The 22,661-nt window shown below is 38.9% G+C and overlaps 1 protein-coding gene across 1 annotated transcript in view; it reads right to left on the bottom strand.

Moving 5' to 3' along the window:
* The window catches only part of LOC5570837 (metastasis-associated protein MTA3), a 311,328-nt gene extending 290,461 nt beyond the window's left edge, over nucleotides 1–20,867 (bottom strand). The window contains exon 1 of the mRNA XM_021837345.1: nucleotides 19,471–20,867. Coding sequence (XP_021693037.1) covers nucleotides 19,471–19,498 — 28 coding nt within the window. The 5' untranslated portion in view covers nucleotides 19,499–20,867. The remainder of the gene's footprint in view (nucleotides 1–19,470) is intronic.
* Between the last annotated feature and the right edge of the window lie 1,794 nt (nucleotides 20,868–22,661).

The following is a 22,661-nucleotide window of genomic DNA, read 5'->3' on the forward strand; positions in this document are numbered from 1 at the left end:
TCCACGCCAGTTCATGCGGGAGTGTATGGATTGGGGGAAAGGCATGGCAGAGAGGTTTGCTTTTGTGGTTAGCAGACTGCCTATGTATCAAGCGTAAGAAAGGCGTGCGCGTGGAAGTAGGAAGCGTTAGGGAAACGGTTTCTTGTCCGTCTCTGGTTCTAGCGTTTGCTATGAACAAATAGTTTGAGTGTGATATATTTAGAATGGAAGATAGAAGCAAGTGAGATATATACAACTACAAAGTACGAGGAAAGGAACGGGCCTGGGATTGAACCCATGACCTTCTGTATATGAAGCAGAAGCGGTAGCCATCGGACCACCAACCCCGTCCAGTTTCCAGCATTTTTCCCTAAGAAGTGCCAAAACACTATAATAATAAAAGATTTCTATAATAAAATCGAAAAATGATCGAATCGGAATTGTAAAATTATCAAGTTGATCGTAGATAAATGGATAAAATAAAAAACAGTTTATTATTTCGAATGGGCCAAAAACTGTGTAATATTTCAGACAAACAGTCCAGTTTGTTCCAATCATGTCGGCATTACACAGTGTTGGTCTTCTGTGCCAATTGTTAAATGTTGTGCTAGATGGTGTTATGCAGAGAATCGAGTTTAACAGCCTAGGGATGATTCAGTCAATTAGTATGATTCGCAGATGATGTGGACAATCTCGGCCGGACATTTGAAATAGTGGCATACAAAAAGGAAGAGGGGGATAGTGCACAGATCCTCAATGCAGCATATTCTGAACAAACCAAACTCATTGACTTAATTTGTAACAAGGTGGTACTAACTTACACACTGATTCGATATGCTTACGCATTCCCACACTCGCTTAGACGATTTGGGACAAATCGGGAAATCTCCAACAAGAATGCGCGACGACGCGTGATTTCCTAACGAGTCTATTAATAGACTTGCCGCTAAGCAAAGCCAGGAGCTGTTGCAATTATTTCTCTCTGGCCAAATTGGAATATCAGCGTGCAATTGTTTTCCCGTCTTCGCCGTCGTGTGCTCTCGAGAGTATCATAAGAAGGAAAAACCCAAATGTTGTATTGCCATTTTCCATTTGGAACGATAGCCGCACACTCCGATTGATTAACGTGGGGACCGGCTCCCGGGTATCACAATTACGGATTTATTTCCAATTTTGACGAATCAATGAACCCCCGGCGCGTTGGGTCGTGGCGTTGGCTTTTGTTTTTATTTCGGAATCAGTATTTGATTGGATGATGATGATAGAGATGGCAATGAAGATAATTTAATCTGAAATGTTGTAGATGTTCTACAGAGTAAGACAAGTGAAGAAAAAGGTTGTATTGTCTTATCTCCGAATAGTAATCAGATTTGCATTACGGATGCATTGTATGCCTTAGAAAAAATTATACACAATTCAATTTAAACTTACATGGTTTTCAGCACTTTTTGAAGGTTTAAATTCCGGATTTACAAAACGACGTAAGTAAGGTTTTCCACTTTCGAAAACGAACCACTACTTTCACCGCTCTATTATATGGATAGTGACTTAACCACGAATCAAAACAAAACACCACTTGAGTCGATTTTCCACTGGTACAAAAACGTCGCATTAAAAAAAGTTAAAAAGGGGATTCATTCTAAAACAGTTTTAGAGGACAGGCTGTGATCGTTAATGACTGTTCTCAAAACCGTAATATGAAAATTGATTTGAAAAGGCAATCAAGAATTGAAGGGATTCGTAAAGATTTTGAACCCTACCAAAACTTGCTCTTAGACAACATTAGACTGAGAAATTAGATGCTGGCCATAACGATCGGATTGAAATTTTAACATTCTAATGCAAATGTTTCTCGTACAGGTGATCAATTGTGCACTGGCGCTACTCCGCATGCCTCTGTTACAAAGATATCGCATTCGCACAAATATGTGTGTCTGCTTGTACGTCACTGCTTGTAGCCGGTGTCGTTATGGTGTTGTTATGTCATATATCGGATCTAGCCGATATATAGAGTGCAGCGAATTGCATCAAACGCGACAGTAGTGAGTAACGCGCTCACATAAGGTGAAACATGTCGAAATCCAAACATAGTTATCACAATGGCCGGCTTGTGCTCCTTCTAACGATATCAAAGACACTAATCTGTAGATAAACCTTTCTGATAGTGCACAAAGCGAAAATGGAAATCTCACTGTCGTTCGATTTGGATTCTAAACCGTTCCACCTTAAAAACACAAACAGTGTGAGTGTGACTAATCCGACTCGAGTGTCAATGGATTAATTTAAATTACTTCCGCTCTGGTCTGAGTCGTGAGTGTTTTTGTGTTATTTGTAGTTATAGTTTGCGCTATCTTCGCTGCCGACTACAAGCCATACGCCTTATCTGTATTATCTCCAAACAAAGTATGATAGGGGAGCGTTCTTACGACGAGTAGCTTTGAATTGGTTTCTCCCATTATGGGACGTTAAACTCTGTTGAGTGATGTCACATTTTTTTTTCTATGGGTTCAGAGTTTCACCGTTCAGTAGACAAATTTGAAAACCAAGGCTAATCCCCTTAGCAGTGTTAGTCAGAGGAAACCTAGAATAGTACTCTTACTGCCTTCCGATAAGATTTAACTGATCCCACAATTTAGAGTCATTTTCTTTGTGTCGTTCTTTGTTGCTTAAAGGAATTTCTTCTCAATTTGCTCCAGGAAACTGTTGAGTACTCCTATGTTTCTATTTCTAATAGTTTCTTAGGTGTTACATACACTATTTTTCTTAAAAGACTATACTTTACAAACATTCTTGCAAGAGTTCTTCCAATCCACACAGGTTCATTCAGGAGTTAATTACGAAAGTCGTTTTGGGAGTTTTCCAAGAAGCCTTATTAAAATATCTTTGAGATATTTTCTCGTTATCCTTCCAGGAATTTTCATTTGGATTCCGTATTTCAGCCATGGATTCATGGAAGTCTACTAACAACTGTACCAGCAATTCCTTAATACCTGGGATTCCTTATGAAGGTGCTCCAGAAAAATGTCTAGGAATTTCTTCAGCACTTCATACAAGGATTACTCTTGCAGATATGAAAACCTCTATGGGTTCATTTCAAGCATAATTTTTCAAATCGGCGTAACTAACACTCGGAAGGTTTCGAGAAAAATGCGATGCAATATATTGTAAAGCATTTTAAATCCTGTTTAAAATGTTTTGCATATTTTCTATTGATGACTATAAGATGAAAAAAAGAACACTGTTTCTAACCACCATTGAAAAAGTTCGATTTGTTTTGAACTAGATTGAAAAACTGGTAAAAATATCGAACAAACCCTTTTGTTTTGTGCTGCTCACATACACCATGATGGTTCGTCGATATCATACCTTGATTGATAAATACACCTTGCTTGATGCGTCGTTTTGACAGTTCGTGTTGCACATGCGTCACGTCATATACACCAGTATTGTTTTGAAGTTGCACATACACCGGTTTGCAATTTCCCATAAAACCTAATAAAGTTATTTAATTCGTCAGTTTCTACGTTCAACTACAACGAATATTGGTTTCCGATTGTTTCTTATTTCAACTCGACTAACAGGAGCACCGGACGGAGCCGTGAGTAACCTAAGTAGAAGAAGAACAGTTCTTGTGAGAAATTTGGTGAGAAATATTGTCTAAAACCAAATACTGATGATGTTCCACATCAGTTTGCCAACCCGTCAGCTGTGGGAATCCGAATCTCTCGATTTCCAACATGTTTAGTGATTCAAAAACAGTATGACGTATCAGCTGATTGAAATTTCATGTTTTGGTTCTGCATATAGGTCGTTTTACTATAAGCATATGTGCGGTGTATGTGCTAGCATGAAAAATGTTGACAGTTGAGTCGCTTTGAAAATGTAGGGTGTATGTAGCCAAATTAAAAACATTGAGTAAAGTGCACATAGGGCATAATTGAAATTCATTTTAAAAAATCAAAAAATGGTGTTAGGAATACTTTTTTAGACTCAATATGTAGATTATGCGTGTGTCGAGCCCATGCAAAACAAATCACGATTTGTTTATTTTTGCAGATACGTCGGATTGAAGAATTATGCTTGATTTAAGGTCTTTCACCAGATTATAATACCGCAATTATTTCAGTAACTCCTCCAATCATTCCAAAACAATTTTGTTCTGGCATTTCCTCCGATGTTTTTGAGGAAATGTTTCGGAAAATTTTGCCAGAGGTTCCATTGTTCTTTTTTGAATGGCTTGGTAATTATTTAACTCATTATTTTAAGAAGATTATTTCTAAGACTTGCAGGAGTTCTTTCAGCCCTCCTTGTAGGCGTTCATCAACCTTAGAACTTACACCAGTTTCATCAGAGGTTGCTTTGAGATTTTCTTAAAGAAATCCTTGAAATTAAAAAAAACTTCCGGAGGAAATTTTGAAAAGAATCTCAAGAAGAATATCTGATAGAATCTTAGGATCAATATCTGGAGTAATTCTTGAACGTATTCCTCGTTTTCATTTTGAAGAGATCCTGAACGACGTTTCTAGGAAATCGTAATATTTTTTTTTTTAGCAATTTCTGGTCAATTTCTTAAAGGTCTTCTGAACGGAAATCTCGGATGTTATAAAAAAAATCGAATTATTAGATAAATTCCTGGAGAACTTGTGACTTTCTGTGAGTCTGTGAGTCTGAAAATTTTTTGGAGGAATTCCTGACGAAGTATCAGAGGTGTAATTTATGTTGCTACCATAAGAACTTCAATCCATCTCCGTAGAAATTTGAAACTAAATTAACTCAATCTGCCCCCCGTCGTGGGAATTCCCGCATCTATTCAGCCAAACCAGGCCCCAAGGGTGTCGGAATATTTAATCAATATTTTTCACAATAAACAAATATTTATTTGCGTTCACTCCCACCTCCGTACATCATATCCCAGTCGGTGCTCTCCATTTGGCTTCCCTAAACACTCACTCGCTCTCCAGTGATTTCGTCGAAGTCATATAACAGCAAAATCGTTCCTCAAGTTTCCGATGTCCATCGGAACGAGAAACCAACCAAAGTGCGTTCGTTCAAATGGTTGCTCGCTCTTCTCCACTACTGGTAGCCACCATCATCATCATCATCATCCCCCTTTAAACATCCCTTCGGCATGCAAATATACCTACATTCTCCAATGGATATTGTGTCACGATATGGCAATTTTATTGTATGGGTTTGCGTCGCGAGCGCGCGTTTACCGAACCCCAACCGAAAATTACTCCGAATTGGTTGGTCTATGAATGGGATATATGTGTGTATTAGAGCTGGAGCACCAAACACGACCAGATGGAAGAAACAACATTATAATAGAATGGGTTTTTCTAATAAATATGTCTTAAGATCATCAGTTGTTATAAACAAGTGCTGTTGGTAGTCAAAATAACAAAAATTCCAACCAAATTTGCACTAAATAGAACAAGCATATAACAAATTCTATTATAATTACAGTCGACTCTCCATAAATCGATATTCAAGGGACCATCGACTTATAGAATTATCGAGTTATAGAATATACCAACGCAAAAAATCCCAAAATCGAAGAAACAAATTTCTGTATTTCCAATACATATATGATTACTACTGTAAGAAAGCAATAATATTTTGTTGATATTACCTTACATCCAATTATTTGAAAACTTTTTCAGAAATGTTCGAAAAATCCCATGTTTTTACCTACAATATTTTTTTTTATTTTAATGGTTTTAAACATTTATTACAACTTGCAAGTATTTATTCACATCCAAACATGAATTAGTCCAAGTTTTCCCGTATAAGAAAGATTTTAAAATGGATATCGAGTTATGGGGGGAAATTTTCCTTTCACGGGACATCGACTAATGGAGATATCGAGTTATAGAAATATCGACTCATGGAGAGCACGATGTATGGGAATTTGAAGGGACCGAAAAATTCATCGAGTTATAGAGTATATCGAGTTATAGAATACCGAGTTGTGGAGAGTCGACTGTATAACAAAATTGATCGATGGATCTTTTTTGAGCTCAAAGAGCATGTCACCTTTCTGGGTGCGCCTGGTTCTCACCACGTTTTCACCCAGCTCCGGTTGTTTCTGTCGCGCTAGATTGTACCGAGGCGGGCGTCTTTACCGTACATCGTTGATGACGGATAGTTTTGGGCGCAGTTTCACCATCACCAGGTAGTGGTCGGAGTCAATGTTAGCGCCACGATAGGTTCTGACGTCGGTAATATCGGAGAAGTGCCGTCCATCGATCCAAACGTGGTCGATTTGTGATTCCGTCTGCAGTGGTGATCTCCAGGTGTACCGGTACGGGAGGCTGTGCTGGAAATAGGTGCTACGAATGGCCATATTCTTGGAGGCGGCAAAATCTATCAGTCGTAGGCCGTTCTCGTTCGTCAGCCGGTGGGCGCTGAACTTTCCAATCGTCGGTCTGAACTCCTCCTCCTGGCCAACCTGAGCGTTCAAATCTCCTATGATGATCTTGACGTCGTGGCTTGGGCAGCGGTCGTACTCGCGTTCGAGCTGCGTGTAAAATGCGTCCTTGTCATCATCAGTGCTTCCGGAGTGTGGGCTATGCACGTTTATGATGCTTAAGTTGAAGAACCGGCCTTTGAGCCTCAACTTGCACATTCTTTCGTTGATCGGCCACCACCCGATCACGCGCCTTTGCATATCACCCATCACTATGAAAGCTGTTCCCAGCTCGCGTGTGTTGCCGCAGCTCTGGTAGATGGTATGATTACCTCTAAACGTTCGCACCAATGCTCCTGTCCAGCACACCTCCTGCAGCGCTACGATGTCAAAACCGCGGGTCTTCAGTACATCGGAGAGTATGCGTGTGCCTCCAATGAAGTTGAGAGATTTGCAGTTCCACGTACCGAGTTTCCAATCGCTAGTCCATTTTCGTCGCTGTGGTCTTTGCCGATTGTTCCAGTCTTTCCGGTATTCTCTCGATGACGTTCCTGTGCTGATGTGTTTTTACGGTTGGCTTGCAGGGCCCGACACCAACCCCCTAGATTTCCGGAGGACCATTCCCCCTAAATGTTCGGAGGGCCATAGTGCGCAGTTTAGCTTAGAGTCCTTCTTTGGCACTCGGACGATGATCAGCCGCCCCTGACATGGGGAACAGACGCTGTTGTGAGCCGCTCCTAACATCGAGTACAGACGCTCCAGGTTTGCAAAAGCAAAAGCAAACAGGAGACATATAGTATTCTTTTGAGCCTCAAGGACATGATTCACTGCAAGATTTTTTCTTGATTACTCAAGCGATTTTTCTAGGAATCACCAAGGAATACTTACAGTGACCGGCGAAAAAAAAGAACATTTTGACGTTCTTCATACAAAGTGGTCAAGTTTGAAAACTTGGATCTTGACTCCTAGAGCTCCGATTGATCTGAAAGCCACTAGAAAATAATTTGAAATTTGTGCAGTAAAAAACTCACACCATTTTGATCACACACTTTGAGTTCATCGCAAATGTTCCATATTGAAAGAAATCTCGATTACTTTCTCAAATCGACGTACGCTCAGGCAAATGGACTATCGATAAACATAGGAACCCCTTATGAAAATTCGCCACAAGGAATCGGGTTGAAATTCATAAATTTGCCTTATGAAACCGAAATTTGAAAACAAAAATAGTTTTCGCGGCAACCTGGAATCGAACCAAGGACCTTGCGATAGATAAGCCCGAGCGTACACCACGCGCCTATCGACGCCTTGATGTGGAGTGATGCTAAAACGATACATAAAGCGTTCGTATTGCGATAATCGTTCCATATTTCATAAGGCAAAATGTATGAATTTCGATAGTCCAGTTCGCTGCGTGGTTTTGAGAAAATTATCGATTACTTTTTCGAATCGACATAAGTAACTTTCATACGGTTTTGAGAAAATTAATTCAGAAGAATCACAACCTGTCTTCTAAAACTATTTCAAAATGAATCACCTTTTTGACATGTTTTCGCCGTGTACATTGCTTAAATTTGGCATACAATAACCCGACCAACCAGTCCTCCGATAACGATCGCCAACGATTCCAAACGAATCGGTATCGATCGCTATCGAAACTCGCTGACTGGTTGACCAGGAAGCTCGCATTAAAAAACTAGGCAGTTCCTGTTATTTCCCACACAAAAATCATTACAATATGATAAGCCGATTTATTCAGTTACTTCCGACGTTTTTGTACCAGTGTGAAATCGACTCAAGTAATGTTTTGTTTTCATTCGCACACTTTGTCTTTCCATACAGCGGAGCGGCGAAAGTAGTGGTTAGGTAGCGAAAGTTGAAAATCTTACTTTCGTCGTTTTGTAAATCCGGAAAGTAAACGTTCTAAAAGTGAAAAATCGGGTTGGTTTAGAGCAAAATGTGTAGAATTTCGTTTGCGAAACACGTAGAATCGATAAAGTAAGGTTGAATACTTTTTTGACTTGAGTCTGTTAGAATAAGTTTTCGAAAAGTATCAAAATTTTGTTTTTTACAGAGATCCATAGTTTTTTTTCCATCCATTGCAAATAATCCATAGTTTTCAAATTACAATGAGGATGTAATTTTTAAACCGCAATAATAGACAAATTACCCTAATCAATCGGATTCAGTAAAATGTCCTGAAAGAATGCTTTGAAAAACGCCGGACGGAACTCCGGAATAAACTTGTCGAGCAATTGCTGGAATAAATGTTGTAGACTACAGTTGTTGCTGGCGTGAAACCTCAAATAATTTTTTGTAGAAATCATAGAAACCACCCTATTTAGTCATATGTGAATTCTCGATAACTTTCACAATTTGAATATTTTTGAATGTTTTACCATCTAGATATATTTGATGTGATTAAAAACAAGGGGCGGGACAGCTTTGCACAGAGCAACACTTTGGACATTGAGCAAGCTTGAGTTACTCACATTTTGCTCAAAATTTGGTGCGATTACTTGGATCTCTGACCAACCGACATAAATTGTGCGCAGTAGTCAATATATCAAATCGATTTTTCGCCAACATTGATTAGTACTGAATGCGAAGTTCCTAATACTGATACTGAATATCTCGTGAAGGTAATATTTTTCATCCCAGCCAATGTAAGTAAACCGGAAAATTATTTGAAATCAAATCAAAATTGATCGAAACTCATTTTTTAGCTGTCTATGTCTGTAGGAAATCTATGTCAGTCTTCACAGAGGCAACAAGAGCTCTAAGCTGAGGTAAATGCAGTACCGCGAAGATCGCCTGTCTCGTATTTACCAATGAAATCCAAACTACACATACCTAGGTCGTGCGCGATCTGATTCATGAGGTCGTCGTACATGCCACGTTCAAGAAGAAAGACATGCAATTGCTAAAGGTGTTCCAGAATAAGATTGCCCTGGGGTTTATGAGTGACCCATCGCAAATCCGCACCTGGAGTCAGCATGAGAAACTGTCCAACAACCTGACCCATATGCGGAAGACCACCCACAAGTAAATAGCAGCATCGGCTCTTGTGTGTGAAATTTAACCATTCTCTCCGTTTGGAAATTGAAGGAATCCTTCTGGGAAGAAAAATACTTTTAAAGTATCAATGAAAAATTCAAAGAGTGTAATAAATTAACGTCAATAAAATATGATGAATTATGAAAAAATTCTGAATTTTGGATGGTTTTTTATTTTACCCTATAGGAAAATCACACTTGGGAACGTAATAGCGTGTAAGACTCAATTGGAACAGCCAGGAAAAGTTATGTTTTTAACAATATGTTTTCGGAATGAGGTTAGCGTTCTATCCCTATGTTGATTGAGATAAACTTGAATTACATGATACATTTATCTATAAGAATAGTCTAGGGCACAGAATATTTTTGGAAAAGCCTGCCATATCAGCGAAGATCTCGGTGTTTGATTTTACTTATTCAGCCAGTTCATATGTGTTAGTTACATGACAACAGACAATTCGTGCGTAAATGTTAACTTCTACGTTAATCCCTTTTGATACTCGAGTCAAAGGCAGTGTCGGAACTTAAGTAAACGAAACTGCATTCTTCAATGTACCTCATTGACGCCTTTGTTTTCACCACACTAACGGCAGGTTACATGGGTTGCTATGCGCGCTTGATATCGAGCAACAAGAGTTACTCAGAGTTACTCTGTATCGAGCTCAAGAGCTTGCTCAAAAGCAAAAGCTGTCTCGCCCCTAGATTAAAAATTTCAAAACAATTAAATTATCAGGAGCCCAAATGCAAGAATGATCAATTGGCAAAGAAACCTCTCAGTTAATAACTGAGTTAATAAGCTGAAAACCAGGCTCTGTCCCAGTTGGGACGTAACGTCAGAGAGAAAAAGAAGAATTTGATTTTTTTATGAATTACTGGAAGAGTTTATAATATAATTTTGCTAGAACAGTTCCGAAGCAATTCCTGCTAGAAAGCATAGATGAATTTTTGAAGGAATCCACATGAAAATTACATAAAACAACTGGACAAATCAGCGTAGGAACTCCTGGATAAATGTTTATAGGGTTAAAAGAATTTCTTCAAAAAATCTAAAAGAAACTTTTAAGTATTTTCATGGAAGAACTTCTGAATGAATCTTCTATATGTTAACAACAGTTGAATCTGTGGAAAAATCTTGTGATTGTCTTTGGGTTTTCCCTGAGGAAATTAATAGAGTTCCTACAGCAAATTTTGGAGAAATTCCGCTAAGAATCCCTAGAAAATAATTCGCTGGTAACGACGAGCACACAAATGACATATTTAGCATAGAAAGCTCTTACAGTCGACTCTCCATAACTCGATATTCAAGGCACCATCGACTTATAGAATTATCGAGTTAAAGAATATACCGACGCAAAATATCACAAAATCGACGGAACAAATTTCTGTATTTCCTATACATATATGCACGGTGCTCCAATTAACGTTATTATCAAACAAAATATACCATCCGGCAGTCGGCAGTTGATTACTGACGTTGTTCTGCACCTCTGTGCCGAATTTGAAAAAAATCCTTAGTCAGAATTTTGAGTTACGCCCTTTTGAAGTTTATATGATAGAAATCACATGAAATATGCTACTTTAACTTGTTCCAACAAAGATATCAGAATAAAATTTTGTATTTTTAATTTTTTATATGGTTTGAGATATTAAAAAAATGCTTTTTCTAAAATTTTTCTAGACCGACATTTGAAAAGGGTCAATGCTATGTTTTGTTATTACTAATAAACCAATACACGAAAAATTATATGTACCAAATTAACGCCTGTTAGTGATTTTAGGAAATTGTCCAAAGCATTCAAATTTGTATAAAAAATACTTGGACAGGATATGCAGATACGCCCTTTTGAAATGTATGGAAAGAATATGGAATATGAAATACGGTGGATTCTGCTCCATCTATAATCAACGGTTAGCTAGGTGCATACATAATAATTACACCTTTGCGGTTGTTCTTATTTCATTCAATTTAGCCAGTTGCATAGAAGGAATGATTCAAATATAATGTAACGCAGAATTTCCCAATTTGGGACCCCCTTTTCTCCCCCACGTTACAGCTTTTGAATGGAAAATGTATGAACCGTAACACTACCGAACCGCCTCGTTACGTAATATTTGAATGATTCCAAATTTACACATACACATAGTGTCTATACTGACATTGAAAAAGGACCAAAGTATAATTGAAATATACACATTTCAATATAGCTGAACAATGACTGTATCAAAGTTGACCGAAACACTCGAACATCACTTATCTGTATCTATATTATACATCTGTATTTATATTCCATTCTATTTAATTCTTTTCTATTCTAATCTGTTCTATTCTATTCAATTCTACTCTACCTTAATTTATTCTTCTCTGATCCACCCCACTTGTTCTTATACATATTTTTACAAATGGACACTGTATTAATTTACAAATGCGCGCAAAAGATTTAAACGGTACACCTTTCGATATTTGTACGGCTTTTCAGCACTCCCAGCTCTGTAAAAAAATGCTATGCAGATTCTGACTCCTAATGCGTGCTTCTCATATGAACCAAGAAAATGAAGATTTGAATTATTATTTCACAGTAAGTCCAAATAAGAGTTTCAACCTATGTATGATAATTTGTATGTATTTTAAGGAACTGAAGCATTTTGTATTAAGTGCTTTTCATTTGAGCTGGATCCTTGTTTTAAAGGTAATTTGAACAAGTTTGTCGAGAGCTGGGAAGAGCAGAGTCTGACAAAATTGTTGATTACAACATTGGTATTTGTAAAAATATGTATAAGAAAAAGTAGGGTGCATCAGAATAGAATGAATTTAAGTAGAGTGGAATAGAATAGAACAGATTAGAATAGAAAAGAATTAAATAGAATTGAATAGAATATAGAATATAGAATTATTTAGATACAGATATGTTATGTTCGAATGTTGCGATCATCTTTGATGTTCAGCTATATTGATGTGTATATATTTCAATTATACTTTGGCCCTTTTCTAATGTCAATCTAGACAATATGTGTACGTGTAAATTTTATGCAACTTGCTAAATTTAATGTAATAAGAACAACCGCAAAGGTGTAATGATTATGTATGCTCCTAACCGTTGATTATATATGAAACGGAATTCACCATGCAATATTCTTTCCATATCCTGTACCGTGTACGCACCTAACTTTGCGCAGCTCCAAACTTTGCGCATTTTTAAAAGGCATGACAAAATGATAATTAATCATTGCTTTTTTCAACAATTCTGTGTCAGCAACATGTTCGTTTGTGTGAAATAAGTATTTGACATAAATTTGTTTACAAAGAAACCCTCGTGAATGTTAGTAAATAAACAAAAAACCTTATCGACACACGTATAAACGTCAACTTTTATACCGTCTTAGCACAAGCGCTAAGGAGTGGCTCTGCCAAAAATCAACATTTTTCTGAACAAATCTGTGTTGTGAGAAGTATATTTGCAATGTATTTGCAAAAAAGGGTAGTATTCTAGTAATTCCATTAATTTTTCATACAATGTGTCGAATTTTTATTTGAAAAAAGCGATGCGCAATGTTAGGACCCATAGTTTACATGAGGGTCTTAATTTTTGCGCACTTCTAACAATTCGAAATGGCACGTAAATACATTACGTCCTTGCAAATGACAAAAGCTGTCGATCTTACCAGGAATGGTCACTCAATCCATAAGGCAGCGGCTACATGTAATATTCCTGAAAGTACCTTTTCTATAAAGCTTAAGGCAAGGTGTGCATCGAAAAATCTCGGAAAACCCACTGTTGTATTGACGCAGGATGAGAATATCCGGTACGTATGGCAATATACAATAATGAATCGCTAAATACGATGAAGCTTCAGTCGAAAGTAAGGGTTCATCCATTAAGGGACAGCTCTTAAGCAACCTGCAGCTTGAAATACTAATGAAAAGTACGGCAAACGAGAAAACTCTCTTGCATAGCTTGCCTGCGCTTCAGTTAAGCACATCACTGCTAAAGACTCGTCAAGTTCATCTGGAAATCCTCCACTTCCAGCTGACGACATGTACCGTAAAGTGCCCTAATTCAGCGCAGTGCCTAATTCCGTGCATTTCATACAAAATTATTTATATATGGAAATACACAATAATATTTCAGCAACTTTTAATGCTATTCGAGGCTACTTTGATTAAGAATAAGTTTGAATCACAAATAAAAGCAAAAAAGGCATTTTTTCGCGGCATAAGAAAATAATCAGTGAAGGCCCGTCGGAGTAGACGTTATTTTTCTAATTTTCTTAGCGTCCGCGCTAAGACTGTAGGACAACAACAAACGCGATTTCTTTATTAAAAATGTTTTATTTTTTATGCAATATTCCATGGAACTACTTGCTACAGATATGTTTCATGGTGCTTCTATGAAATCTTATCAAATATTAGCATAATTATTGAGTTTTATTCAAAAAAGTATTGCGCGGAATAAGGCCACGTCTTTTTTCATAATGCCCCAATTCCGCGCACTGTTCTTCGCATAACAACAGACAAGTAAAACATGCTATATCCATCTTCACATCTGTCTATTTCTCTGAAAAGTAACTTTATGCATACATACGTTTCATGTACAAGCGGAATATCGGGAAAGCCCACTTAGGCAGCGTCCATAAATGACGTAGCATCTTTTGACCAATTTTTGACACCCCTTCCCCCTTCGTAGCTTATTTTCCCATACTTAATACATGGTTCGTAGCTAAATCGTAGACTCCCCCCTCCCCTCTAAAATGCTACGTCATTTATAAACGGTCCCTTACAGGAAAAAACACCACGTGGTTTATGCACAGCCCCAACAAAATAGTCTACACACTTAGATTTTTTCACGAGCTCGGCTGTGCGGATCTCGGTTGAAATTAACCGAGATTCGGCATTCTAAATTAAGTGTGTACATCTGTGCGCACAAAATTTACTTAGCATAATGAACCATTATGATTCTTATTTATATTATACAATCCATATAGAATTATTGTAAAAACAACATATCGTTCACATGTTCAACAGGTCGTAATTTGTAGAAGATCCCATAAATTACGACACACTCTCGGGAAATGATTCACGGAAACTTTACGATCTCTACATAATTTACGAAGCCTCCATACAAAAAGTATGATAATACGGGGGAGAGGGATTGAAAATGGCCATATTTTGTGTGACGTAATTTATGGATGACCCTTAGGTTCTTCTGAGGTTGCTTTTTGCTTAAAAAAATAAGTTTCAGTTACCCGTGGCATTAGTGGATACCATTAATTGATTTGCTTAAAACCCTTTGATTCCAAGCAATAATGCGAACTGGTCCTTGTATTGTATGAACAGTGCTTCAAAGCAAAGCCATGCTGAAGGTGTCTGGGTTCGATTCCCGGTCGGTCCAGGATCTTTTCGTAGTGGAAATTTCCTTGACTTCCCTGGGCATGAGGTATCATTGTGCCTGCCACACGATATATCTTCTTCTTTCTGGCGTTACGTCCCCACTGGGACAGAGCCTGCTTCTCAGCTTAGTGTTCTTATGAGCACTTCCACAGTTATTAACTGAGAGCTTACTATGCCAATGACCATTTTTGCATGCGTATATCGTGTGGCAGGTACGAAGATACTCTATGCCCTGGGAAGTCGAGAAAATTTCCAACCCGAAAAGATCCTCGACTGGGATTCGAACCCACGACCCTCAGCTTGGTCTTGCTGAATAGCTGTGCGTTTACCGCTACGGCTATCTGGGCCCACACGATATATACGAATGCAAAATGGCAACTTTGACAAAGAAAGCTTCAGTTAATAACTGTGGAAGTGCTCATAAGAACACTAAGATGAGAAGCAGGCTCTGTCCCAGTGAGGACGTTAATGCCAAGAAGAAGAAGATAGGGGTTTTTTCTCGACCGAATTGTCCAAAACTATGCAATAAGAAGCATATTTAAGCTAAATATGAGCTCAGTAGATTTCGAAAGAGTATTTCATTTCTAAACTTTCCAGTTCAGTGAATAAAATACACCGGGGATTCGCTGGTTGGAACACGACTGCCTTCCATCTAGCGAATCCGACCCGTTAGTAGGAAAGACTGACAGCTGGTGAAAATGCTCCACACGAACGCATCTGGACAGCAAATCGCCACAAAACGCACATATACATACGCATTTGTTCTATATATGGAGACTTCAAAGCGGCGATACTCAGACGTCAAAGTCAGTTTGACATTTTCTGTTGACATTTGAGTGCTTTTAGTTGGAATATTTTCCAACCAGCGAACATCCAACCATCGAGTCATTCCATGTAGCGGAACCCCAACGAGCGAATCCCCACTGTAATTAAATTGTTAGATTCTATGGGATAATTTCACAACATAAAAAAGGGTGCTCATATCATCCCATCGACAGAAGAATCGACGAAAAATTTATTCGTGTTTTTTTTAAGACGACGGAAATCGTGCGAATCTAGTGTATTGATCTAAAAATTTCAATAGCTGTGTTCAACGAGCTGCTCGAACTTGGTTGCAACCACTTGCGAGTCAGCTTTTGGTGTTCATTGAGCCACTCCAACCTACTTCGAGTCGCTCGGGTTTGTGTTCATTGAGCCGAGTCCAACCAACTCCGAGTCGCTCGAAACAGGTTGGAAGCTAGAGTCCGAGCTAGTTCAACCAGCTCGCAGTAGCTCGTGTTTTTGACGTTTAAAAACGTAAACATTGAGAAAAAAAGCAAAATTCCGAAGCGATACGGATTGTTAAGTGCGCGAATTTTTTTTCACGTGGAATTCCGGTAAATTAGTAAAAAGAGTAAAAAGAGCGTTCATTGAGAAAGCAGCTTGGAGTTGCTCGAAGTAGCTTTGACAGTTATTTGTTGACAAAAAATACGAGCTAGTACAACCAACCCCGAGCAAGTTCGATCAAAGTCATTGAACACAGCTAATTATTACGACTTTTCGTAAGATGGCCAAATTGCCCCACTTTCCCCTAGACGAAATTCACACGTATCAATGCCACGGTTTTGGTTATCTTCATTTCATGTGATAGACAAAAAGTTTATTAAAAAAAACGGAACGTAGACTAAAAAGTTACGGTTCATACAAAACTCTACGTTTTCTCATACAAAAAGTGTTACGGAAGGGGAGGGGGTTGAAAATTTTCAATTTTAAGTGTTACGTAACTAATGGATGCAGCCTTTTATCAAAATCAATGTTAATTTGATTGTTTCATGAGTGCGCGGAATTAGGCATTCTTCTGCGCGGAATATGGAAATGCGTTTAAAAAATGTGCGGAATTAGGCAATTTCAACGAGTGAACTATTTCAAAAAAATCACAATTGTAAATTATGAATACAGTCTAGTTTATATTTTTCCCATAATCTTAATTAGATTTGCTAGCGATCCACCCATAAAGCTTTTTTGTTGATGCAATACTAATTTTTAATTAACAATTTGAATCGTTTTATTCCTTAACTGCGCTGAATTACGGCACTTTACGGTACAACAGTGAAGATTTTTTTTAAAACTTCCAAACTGTGCGAAATCGAATCGTTCACGACCATCAGCAGTGGATACGAACGTCGAATTCCGATAGTTTTTCAAAGAGATGGAATAAAATTAAAAAAAAACGAGAAACGAAAAAAACGAGAAAATATATTTTTTAGAGTTAAAAACAAAACTAGACAATACATTATATAAAGCAACGTACAAAAATAAATAAGCATGAGCTACGGCGGGACGGACCTGGTGTAGTGGTTAGAACACACGCCTCTCACGCCGAGGACCTGGGATCGAATCCCAGCCCCGAGATATTTACTAATAATTTCAGTGACGACTTCCTTCGGAAGGGAAGTAAAGCCGTTGGTCCCGAGATGAACTAGCCCAGGGCTAAAAATCTCGTTAATAAAGATAGAAAAAAAGCTACGGCTGTAAACTATATTGCTCAGATTGTAATCTTGTGAACATATAATCACTATTCGTGGCCGCTCTATGTTTGAGATGGATGAACAAATTAAATTGAAATTCACGGAAAAACTCCTGATGAAACTCCTATTAGTTGTACTTTTTTTTTATTTATTACAAAACTAGTAAAAAATAACATTATTTGGAGCAAACGAGCATTTTAAAGCATGCGCAAAGTTAGGCACACCATGCGCAAAGTTAGGAACAATTCAGATTTTGTGCGCAATGTTAGGCACAAGGTATTGTACCACCTTTTGCATTTTTTTTTAATTTTTTAATTAATTATTTTTATTCTTTTTAAATCATGTGTTCTACTGAAGGGTTAAAAGCCTATCGTTGACAGAAGTTTGAATAAAAAAATATATATTTTAGCCTTATTTGAAGCAAAAATAGGATGATAATTTCTTAACTACGCAAAGTTTGGTGCGTACACGGTATATCCTGTCCAAGACTTATTCATTCATATTTGAATGCTTTGGACAATTTCCTAAAATTACTATCAGGCGTTAGATTCTTAGATATAATTGTTCGTGTATTGGTTGATAAGTAATAACTAAACATAGCATTGGCCCTTTTCAAATGTCGGTCTTGGAATTTTTAGGAAAATGTGTTTTTCAATATCTAAAACCAGATACAAAATTTTTGTTTAAACAAGCAAAGATGGCATATTTTATGTGATTTCTACCATATAAACGTCAGGAATCAACTGCTGACTGCCGTTTGAATGGTATATTTTATTTGATAATAACGGTAATTGGAGCACCGTGATATAATTACTTCTGTATGAAAGCAATTATATTTTGTTGATAGTATCGAAGATGATTTCGAAGAAACAGAACATTTGAATGTAAGGGGATTTCCGCATCATATCATAAGCTGTAATAAGAAATTCTGGAGTCTTACAAATCAAGCCAAACTTTTCAATCCGACGTATCTGCAAAAATAAACAAATCGAGATTTGCTTTGCATGGGCTTGACAAACGCATAGTCTACCTATTGTGTCTATAAAAGTATTCCTACATCCATTTTTTGATTTTTAGAAATAAATTAAAATTATGCCCTATGTGCACTTTACTCAGTGTTTTTAATTTGGCTACATACACCCTTCGTTTGCAAAGCGACTCAACTGTCAACATTTTTCATGCTAGCACATACACCGTACATATGCTCATAGTAAAGCGACCTATATGTAGAATCAAAACATAAAATTTCGAACACCAGATACGTCATACTGTTTCCAAATCACTAAACATGTTGGAAATCGAGAGAATTGGATTTCCACAGTTGAGCGAGCTGACGGGTCGGCAAACTGATGTGGAACATCATCAGTATTCGGTTTAAGACAATATTTCTCACCAAATTTCGCACAGGAACTGTTCTCCTCCTGCTTTTGTTATTTACGGCTCCGTCCGGTGCTCCTCTTAGTCGAGTTGAAATTGGAAACATTCGGAAACTAATATTCGTTGTCGTTGAAAGTTGAAACTGACGAAATTGACTAAGTTTAATAAGTTTTATGGGAATTTGCAAACCGGTGTATGTGCAACTTCAAAACAATACTGGTGTATATGACGTGACGGATGTGCAAAACGAACTGTCAAACCGACGCATCAAGCAAGGTGTATGTATCAATCAAGGTATGGTATCGACGAATCATCCATGGTGTATGTGAGCAGCACAAAGCAAAAGGGTTTATTCTCTAATTTTACCTGTTTTTCAATAAAATTCAAAACAAATCGGATTTGTTTAATAGTGGTTAGAAACAGTGTTCTTTTTTTCAACGTATAGTAGACATCGCAATAGAAAAAATGCAAAACATTTTAAACAGGATTTAAAATGCTTTACAATATTTTGCATCGCATTTTTCTCGAAACCATCCGAGTGTTAGATACGCCGATTTGAAAAATCATGCTTGAAATGTGAAATTATACCAAACGAATCTATCTATAGCTTGCCAATGAAAAAACTTTCAAACATTGTTTGCTTTCCCTGTTTCGATTTATAGTTGTATAACTAACAGGATACCGTACGTTAATAAATTACAATTACAATTATTATAAAGTAAGTACTCAAAAAAGCTCATTAAATTAGCCACCTACCTCCGACCCGATACATGTTTGTTGTCATAGTGGCCACGGGGTTGTTTTCAACGTTTTTCTCTCAAACAGCACCACCACCAATCACCCCGCCTCACTACTCCCGGCTGCTCTTAGGGGGGAAAGACAACCACAGGAACACACGCTCGAAACGGCTTTTGGCCACCCTCTTCTCCACGTACTCCCTTTTCTGGCGCTGTTCTTCTTCTTCACCGACTCAACGCGCGTCTGTTTCTCTTTCTTCCTGCTTTGGCTGTTGTTATCTTCCAACAACTTCACTTTCTCATTCACTCGCGCACCCCTCGCTAGGGGGGCGATGGAAGGCAAAAAGTTGGCCACAGGTCGGTGGAAGCGCGCGCGAACCCGAATTTGCTCTCGGTGCCTTTTGCCCGGTGTGCGATTTTGAACCGAACAGGGAACGGGTTTCCTCCGCGAGGGACACAAACACAATCACAAGATACCCTTGGAACTAAGGGTGAGGAGGGACAGTGGACACAGGACACCGGGTGCTCTTCCGGAAGCACCTGGAGGAACTCACTCGATGTTTCTTCACATAGAAAAACGGAACTTGTTTCGTTTGGCGCTTTTATCGACAGTGGCAATACTTTGACCGTGTTTATCTCGGTGGCCTCTGCGTCAAGAAGCGATTCGCGATTCCCAGGACGTCTTTCGCCCTCACTTTCGGCTACTAATACCGTTCAATTAGCATCGATTCACACTCTCACTCGCGCGGTCTCGATCTCGTTTTACATGTTTTCATCAGAGTTGCCTCACTACTTTCTTCCGGGTTGTTTTGCTGCGGTGGTCCGCTTTTCTTCACTTTCTCGCGCTGCTCGCCTCCTGCTGTAAACTGGTCCACAATCTTTTAACTATAACGGACAACGGTCCAAGATTCCTTGCCCAGTTTCAATCCGGATCCAAAAAACGCATCCCAATCCCAACTTTTCGCGTTTCGGTATTGACGCTTAGCGGCACGATTCTGGTCTTGCTGGTTTCCTGTTGCTGTTACACTTCCTTCCCGTCAAACTGTCCCAAAATCGGACCAAAACTCGACCCACAGCTTTTTGCTCCCGAGTTCGGCGCGATGCACAGCAATCTTCTTCCTCTTGGCACGACTTCTCTTACTCTTCTTCCTCCCGCTGCTGCTGCTGCTTGCTTTCTGTTCTGTTCGCGACGGACAAAAATCGCCCCAAATTCGCGGTTTTCCCACGGATTTCACGCCACTTTCGGACACAACCGCTCTGGGGCAGCAGCGATACACTTCCGGCCCGGTTTCGCACACAATCCCTTTCGTATTTCACTCGATCGCAACCCGAATCACCCGGAACACGACACACAGAGCAGGACGCGTCTCTCGTTTTTGCCAAGCTCCGCCATTTTGGCTTTTTGCGGCCGTCAGATGGTTAGTTCCGAGGGTGGCCACCACGGCGGTGAGATGGCGCTGCTGTTCCAGAGCGAGCAAGCATCACTATGTAGCTCTTTACTCCTACGGAGAAATCCCGTTTGTTTGACGTTATCTGTGCAGGTTTTATCGCCGCAAGCATCTTATTCAGTCGCTCTACTGAAAAATTCTATAAGAGACTGTCATTCTTTGCGTAACTTTCTATAGCCAAAAAAAGCAACGAAAATCTGACGGAGGGGAAGTTTGGGTACCCGGTACTGAAACACTTTGACAGCGCGCTGGACATGTGAAATATTTCACATGACGTTTTGATGCAGTGAAACCTTTCATTAATCAAGGCGTGCCTTTGAAGAGGGCCAAGCCAAACGTAAACATTAACCTTAGTAAAAACTTTGGGTCTTTTTCGATCCATTACAATATTCAAATCAATGTAACTTTTGATTGAAATAACCTAGCAATTTGAAATTTTCTTACAATTATTTTTTGTGGGACATGTTGTTTTTGCGCAACAAAAAAATTGAATGACGCCTAGGGGAGCTTCCATAAAAAAGTTACAAATTGTGACCACAGAGAAACAGACGCAACACTTAGAACAAATCTCGATCAAAATCATAGTCGTGAAATTATGTACGCCCAATGCTAAAAACGCGGTAGTTGGCCGATGAACCAACAGGTGGCGGTAGTGTGTAAACGTCAAACACGAACAAAAACGACGCGAGCGCTGCGGGTGGTCGATCGACCACCTACCCAATATCAAGCGTGTGCTAGAATAAAGGCGTAAGTCGCATGATCGATTTCTCTTCGTCGATGCTCTCTTCTATGAATAAAGGTGACAAGATGCGGGTTTGTCATATTTTTTTCACCTCAGGACGCAAGATTGCATCGCTGCCTAGCGTCCTGAATTGAAAAAATACTAACAGACCCGCTCTGTTGACGGCGCCGAGCTCTACCCCAAGCTCAGGAATAAGAGTGAGAAGTGAGAAGGGTCACCGAGACAAGTGATACGCGCGACCGGTCAACTGTGGTGGAAGGTCGTTGATGATGATTGTAGTGGATATAAGTTCCATTGTACATATTTGAGTTGCAAATGTTTAGCGTATCTGGTGCAATTGGAAACATGCCATAAAAAGGAAAACCGAAATAATGCGATAAAGAAGTAGGATTGAAATGAACCCCGTATAAGGGTTATGGTAGTATTTGTTCGCCTTTCACTGCAAAGATCGGCGGAATGTGATTCGGGAATTGAATCGTGTTCGGTTGGAGACGAATGCTTCGTCATGGGAAAGAGCGAGAATTAGACTCGACCTTATTAGAGTTCGGCTTCGGATCGGTACCTAGCTTCGGGCTAGAGGTTGTAAGCTGTTCGATGATGCCGAGACAAAGTCAGTCTGTTGGAATATGTTGGCACGATAGAACGTGTTATTTTTTAAACGCAAGCATTCTGGCCGTGAAGTTGTGCTTGAACTTGGGTAGTTCGGCGGATTGCCTTTTAAAATGCAATAAGCACGACAATGGCGTAGTGTACGCTCCCGTTTAGTAAATGTGGTCTAGAACGTTATAGTTTGAGGAAAAAAAAACTCGAAGAATGGATACGGGATGTAGTGCTAGCAAAAATGGCGGTAAGTTTTCTGAGCCACGTGGAGTGTTGGAATTTTACTGGTGGATTTTTTGGTGGCGGAATCATAGATAGTGTGAAAACTGATTTTCAGAAAGTGATTAGAGTTGAATTCAATTAATTTTCGATGTGACGGATGAGATTCAGATGTTTAAACCATTTTTGCAACAAGTAGCA

The sequence above is a fragment of the Aedes aegypti genome, chromosome 1, assembly GCF_002204515.2.
Source record: "Aedes aegypti strain LVP_AGWG chromosome 1, AaegL5.0 Primary Assembly, whole genome shotgun sequence".
NCBI classification, from domain to species: domain Eukaryota; kingdom Metazoa; phylum Arthropoda; class Insecta; order Diptera; family Culicidae; genus Aedes; species Aedes aegypti.